The sequence below is a fragment of the Homarus americanus genome, unplaced genomic scaffold, assembly GCF_018991925.1.
Source record: "Homarus americanus isolate GMGI-L3 unplaced genomic scaffold, GMGI_Hamer_2.0 scaffold51014, whole genome shotgun sequence".
Taxonomy (NCBI): Eukaryota; Metazoa; Arthropoda; class Malacostraca; order Decapoda; family Nephropidae; genus Homarus; species Homarus americanus.
The window spans coordinates 213535-220000 of NW_024753558.1; the positions used below are offsets into that span (position 1 = coordinate 213535).

At 51.9% G+C, this 6466-nt stretch overlaps 1 protein-coding gene across 1 annotated transcript in view; it reads right to left on the reverse strand.

The window, feature by feature from the left end:
• Positions 1-578: 578 nt before the first annotated feature.
• LOC121855375 (protein dachsous-like) overlaps positions 579-6466 on the reverse strand; it is a 36164-nt gene continuing 30276 nt past the window's right edge. The window contains exons 2-4 of the mRNA XM_042350267.1: positions 3680-5946; positions 2595-2775; positions 579-1234 (exon numbers count right to left, since the gene is read on the reverse strand). Of these exons, the coding sequence (XP_042206201.1) occupies positions 579-1234; positions 2595-2775; positions 3680-5650 (2808 nt within the window). The 5' untranslated portion in view covers positions 5651-5946. The remainder of the gene's footprint in view (positions 1235-2594; positions 2776-3679; positions 5947-6466) is intronic.

The window sequence follows — 6466 nt, forward strand, 5'->3', positions numbered from 1 at the left end:
TGTAGTGCCGTCTGTTGGTATAGTGTCATCTCCTGGTTGTCTCGTTCGATGGTATGCTGTCGTCTGCTGGTATAGTGTCGTGTACTGGTGTAGTGTCGTCTACTGGTATAGTGTCGTGCGTACTGTCGTGTACTGGTATATGTGTCGTCTGCTGGTATAGTGTCGTCTGCTGGCATAGTGTCGTTCGCTGGTAGTGCCGTCTGCGTCTGTATAGTGTCATCTCCTGGTTGTGTCTCTGTTTAATGGTATGCTGTCGTCTGCTGGTATAGTGTTGTCTGTCTGGGTATAGTGTCGTCCTGCCGGGTATAGTGTCTCGCTGTGTAGTGCCGTGCTGGTGTAGTGTCGTCTGCTGATGTAGTGCCGTCTGCTTGTATAGTGTCATCTCCTGGTTGTCTCGTTTAATGGTATGCTGTCGTCTGCTGGTATAGTCTGTCTGCTGGCATAGTGTCGTCTGCTGTAGTGTCGTCTGCTAGTGCCGTCTGCTGATGTATGTGTCATCTCCTGGTTGTCTCGTTCGATGGTATGTTGTCGTCTGCTGGTGTCGTACTGGTGTAGTGTCGTCTACTGGGTAGTGTCGTCTACTGCGTAGTGTCGTCTAGTGTCGTCTGCGGGTACAGTGTCATCTGCTGGTGTACTGTCGTCTGCTGGTATAGTGTCGTCTGCAGTATAGTGTCGTTCTGCTGGTAGTTGCCGTCTGCTGGTATAGTGTCATCTCCTGGTTGTGTCTCGTTTGATGGTATGCTGTCGTCTACTGGTGTAGTGTCCTCTACTGGTGTAGTGTCGTCTGCTGGTATAGTGTCGTCTGCTGGTAGTGTCGTCTGCTGGTAGTGTCGTTGCTGGTAGTGTCGTTCGCTGGTGTACTGTCGTCTGCTGGTATAGTGTCGTCTGCTGGTATAGTGTCGTCTGTCGTGTCTGTGTGGTATAGTGTCGTCTGCTGGTATAGTGTCACCTGCTGGTATATGTCGTCTGCTGGTATAGTGTTGTCTGCTGGTAGTGTCGTCTGCTGGTATAGTGTCGCCTGCTGGTATAGTGTCGCGCTGGTATAGTGTATCTGCTGGTGTAATGTCGTCTGCTGGTATAGTGTTGTCTACTGGTATAGTGTCGTTCGCTGGTGTAGTGTCTGCTGTAGTGTCATCTGCTGGTGTACTGTCGGTCTGTCGTCTGCTGGGTATAGTGTCGTCTGCTGATGTAGTGTCGTCTGCTGGTATAGTGTCGTTCACTGGTGTAGTGTCGCCTGCTGGTATATGTGTCGTCTGCTGGTAGTGTTGTCTGCTGGTATAGTGTCGTCTGCTGGTAGTGTAGTGTCGTTACCTGGTGTAGTGTCGCCTGCTGGGTATAGTGTCGTCTGCTGGTATAGTGCGTTGTCTGCTGGTATAGTGTCGTCTGCTGGTATAGTGTCGTCTACTGGTGTAGTGTCGTTCACTGCTGCAGTGTCGTCTTACTGGTATAGTGTCGTCTGCTGGTGTAGTGTCATCTGCTGGGTGTCGTCTGCTGGTTTAGTGTCGTTGCCGATTTAGTGTCTCGTTTGGTGGTAGTGTGTCGTCTGTTGGTATATTGTCTTGTCTGGTGGTATAGTGTCGTCTGCTGGTATAGTGTCGTCTGCTAGAGTGTGGTCGTCTGCTGGTATAGTGTCTTCTCGTGGTGTAGTGTCATCTGCTGATAGTGTCTTGTTTGGTGGGATAGTGTCGTCTGCTAGTATAGTGTCGTCTGCTGGTATAATGTCGTTCCTGGTAGTGTCGTCTGCTGGTATAGTGTCGTCTGCTGACATAGTGTCTCATTTGGTGGCATAGTGTCGTCTGCTAGTATAGTGTCGTCCGTGGTATAGTGTCGTCTGCTGATATAGTGACTCGTTTGGTGGTATAGTGTAGTCTGCTGTTATTGTGTCTCGTTTGGTGGTTTAGTGTCGTCTGCTGGAATAACTTCGTCCGGTGGTATAGTGTCGTCTGCTGGTATAGTGCCGTTTGCTGGTATGATGTTGTCTACTGGTCCTGTTGACGGTATGGGGAGGGTCGTCTGCTGAATATGATATGGAGAGGATTTTCTGCGGGTGTGGGAATGGGGGAGCGTTGTTCGCTAGCGGTGGTGGTGGTGGTAGTGACGGCGGGTCTACCACACACTCCAACAAAGACGGCGGAGGGCTGTGGCGGTGGTGCCGGTGGAGCGAGGGCCGTTCTCCCGCTCTTCTGCCCTCCATGATGACGCACATATTTACGACCGCAGCAGCCCATTACCCCCTTCGCCCGCACCCTACCCCAAACACCTGCCCATAAACGTGATTTAAGAGCGAAATCTGTAATGTATTGGACGATGCATTGTGGGAAGTGGAGGGAGGCAGCGCCAGCCCGGTACGTCGGCCGCCCCCTGGCGATGTGACACGACGCCTCGACCAATCACCGACCCGTCTCACACAAGCCCCGCCTCCTCCAACGCACCCTCGATACCTTTGACTTCGCCGATGTCATCAACCATACCAACGGTAAGAATAATTATAGTAAACAGCCTTACGAGGGTATGGTCACGCTAGGGTACGAGCTTCAGCTTATCAGCTACCAAGAAACTCATAGAAGGAAAGTTGTTATGAACGATATGCAAACATCTTAGCTGAAGACGGGCCTGGAGGACAACACCGGCTTCTGGTGTCGTCCACGGAACTACAGCCGCTTCTCTGCTTCTTGATTTTTCAGGATCCTCGACAACTCTCCTCTGGTACTTGCCCCGGCTATAGGCGCCCTTGACACTCAGGCTGTCAGAAGTGAAGCCTCCCAGGCCGGCAAGCTGCCTTCACCGTTTCCTCTTACTGTCTACCTTAAGGGCTTCACCGAGGGCCTCGAAGAGAGGCATTTTGGCCGCCGCCAACCCTGCCCGACACACCACTGTACCTCACGGCCAGACAGTCGCCTCGCCACTCAACAACCACTACAAAAAAAGCTAAATTTTTCCAGGCCTGGGAGGCCCAGGACGGCAGGTGGTGATCCCTGTTACCTCACTCCTTGGCAGGAGGTTTGTCCACCAAAGATGCTCTGACGAGCATTCATTCTACCTTTGGTTAGATAATATTGGTCCCTCTACTTTCAGTTAAAGACAGCCAGTTATAAGACCACGAGGAGGTGAATTTATCTAAGGTTTAAAACTGTGACGAACACAACCCATAGTTGGCGAGCATTATAACCCAGTGTCAAGGATATAATTCAAGACCAGACAACCCGCCTACTGCATTGGCTGACAATTATCCAGGAACAAAATTCTCTAATGATTTACATCCAGGTCTCCAATCCCCAATTACTGTTGGTTAGACGGAGACAAATAGGACAAAGAACTTGCACATAGTTCCCCCATCCCGGAAACTGAGACAAGGTTTCTGGCTTGTAAGGCGAACATGTTAACCACTGCCCCAAAGATTACATTATCTATAGTTATTTGTTCAATATATCAGATGATTTATACGGGTAAGGTTAAGAATACCTGTGTAATATGAATACTTGGGTAATATGAATACTTGGATAACATGAATACCTGTGTAATATGAATATCTGTCTAATATGAATACCTGTGTAATATGAATACCTGTGTAATATGAATACTTGGGTTATATGAATACTTGGGTAACATGAATACATGTGTAATAAGAATACCTGTGTAATATGAATACTTGGGTAACATGAATATCTGTAACATTTACCTTTAATATGCAGTTGGCCACGGCCTCCGACTCCTGTACGGAGACGTTGTAGAAGCTCTGGTCGAAGATGGGCTCGTTATCGTTGACGTCGCGGATGGTGACCTTGACGGTGGCGGAGGACGACAGTGCCGGTGACCCAGAGTCTGTCGCTATGACAGTAATCTGCGGCACCGGCTCCGTCTCACAATCCACGTGAGTCCTCGTCGTAATCAGCCCCGTCCGAGAATCAATCTGGAACCAGTCCGAGTGAGTCTCAGGTGTATCTCGAATCGAGTACGTAATCACGGAATTGTTACCTTCGTCTCGATCTAACGCCGATAGTTGGAACACGGAGGTGCCCGGGTCGGCCACCTCCAACACGTTAGCGTAGTACACAGTCTGGTCGAATTCCGGAGCGTTATCGTTCATATCCGTAACTTGTAGGTCAAATTTACGCGAAGCGTGGAGTGGCGGGTTGCCCATATCTGTAGCAAACACCACTAACGTGTAGTTGGGCTTTATCTCGCGGTCCAGTGGCCGCGACACCACCATCAGGTATATGATACTGTCATGCGTGGTGAGGTCGAAGTGGCCCTCCCCGCCCTCCAAAGTAACATTCACGTTCGCATATTCTTCTTTCGAGTCTGGATCGTTGACGGAGATCCTCGCCACGAATTCTCCTGGTTGTGCATCTTCAGATATCTTTGGCGTTGCGTCGTCGGAAAGAAAGATCAGGTTGATGGTTGGCTGGTTGTCGTTGACATCGATGACACGGATGGAGATGAAGGCGGTGGTCTCCAGGGGCTGGTCACCGTTGTCACGGGCCACCACCACCAACTCGTGTACTTCCTTCGTTTCAAAATCCAGAGGCCGATTAACTGAGATGACGCCTGATTTTGGGTCAATTTGGAACATGCTCTCACGGTCACTTTGGCGACGATTGATGGAGTAGGTGATCTTGCCGTTGTCACCAGAGTCAGTATCGGTAGCTAAGACCTGCAGAACCGATGTGCCGATGGTCGCGTTCTCTGGTACAGTGGCGAAGTAACGACTTTGGTTGAAGATGGGTTGATTGTCATTGACATCCTGAATGGTGATATTGACGGTCATGGATCCCTTGAGGGGCGGGGAGCCACCGTCCCACGCCTCTATCAGCAGCGAGTAAAAGGCTGTGGTCTCCCGGTCTAGGAATCCATTGATCTGCAGATCGAGGTAGAGGACGCTGTCTCTCTCGCGGTGGGAAGAGAGGCGGAAGGCGTTGTTTACATTGCCGGACACAATTCGATATCGTTGAGTGTTGAAGATGCCAAGGTCTCTGTCGCGAGCTGGCGCCAGCGTGCGCTTCACGTCGCGCGGAGTGTTCTCTGGGAATTCGATGTTCATGACGGCGGAGGGGAAGGTGGGGGCGTTGTCGTTCTCGTCCTTGACCTTGATGAGAACCCGGATATTCTCGCCCGAGTGTGGGATGGCTACCAGAGAGTAAGAGGACCTCAGTTCGCGGTCCAGCACGACCTCGGTCTTGATTTCGCCCGTATCATCCTCGATCCTGAGGTCCGAGTCCACGGCGCTGCCAGGCACCGGTACTATCAAATATGGCGGTTGCGGCGGCAACGGTTGTCCGGGGTTACTGTCGCCGATGAAACCGATATTGGTGCCTATTGCCACACCCTCCGATACTTCGAATTTCCGCTCGTATTCGCAGGTGGCGGGACAGAGGACGAGAGCCAGTACGAGCGCCAGCATGGCCGCCCACGGCTGAGTCCTGCCCGGGGCCCTCACTGTTCTAGCACTAACTGTGGCACCACACCGCTCACTGCCACTGGCCACCACTCTCGCCCCTGCTCTCCTGGTAGTGAGCACTGGGGGCGGCGTGGTTGTGTCCCGCAGGCGTCCCCGGCAGCAGCAGGAGCAGCAGGGCGGCACGGGGGCAGCGGGACTGGAGGGGTCACCCACGTCCCCCTCCTCCCCGAGGCGGCACTGCTCACACATCATGTCGGTGCATCACTGCTCCACGCACGCACCACCACACTCGCGCACCACACTGTCACCACCAACACTGCCACCACCACACTGCCACCACCACACTGCCACCACCACACTGGCCACCACCACACTTATTGCACGACACTGTGGGCAGCCCTAGAGGGCCTCGCCCGGCCCTGCGGCACTGAGAAAGAGCGCTTACTGTAGCGACACTGCCAGGGGTCCCTGCTGCTGGCGTGGAGTGTCCAGGGCGGCACTAGAAGGCCCCAGCCACCCTCTCTAACACGCCCACGCCGCCCGCACTCCTGAAACACAGAAAGAAAAATCTCATTAAAACACCATCAAAGTTATAGCAAGAAGAGTGGGAAGTTGGCACCAAAACAACTCCGCACACAAGACTTAACATACACCTACTGTACACACTGATAGCACCTTGACCCACTGAAGGAAAGAATAATGAGAAAATAGTGTCCACCGAGAGTAACTATCGCTACATATACCAGAGTGATCCAGGAGAAATAATATATGACAAGAACCACAAATACTCCCTCGATCTGTGGGGACCATCCCTGCCTGGTGGTTGTGAGGTGGTAGTTGTGAGGTGGTAGTTATGAGGTGTTGGTTGTGAGGTGGTAGTTATGAGGTGTTGGTTGTGAGGTGGTAGTTGTGAGGTGGTAGTTGTGAGGTGGTAGTTGTGAGGTGGTAGTTGTGAGGTGGTAGTTGTGAGGTGGTGGTTGTGGAGGTGTTAGTTGTGAAATTTAATAGTGGTTGTGAATTCACTAGTTGTGAGGTGGTGGTTGTGAGGGTCTTAGTTGCTGAGGTCTT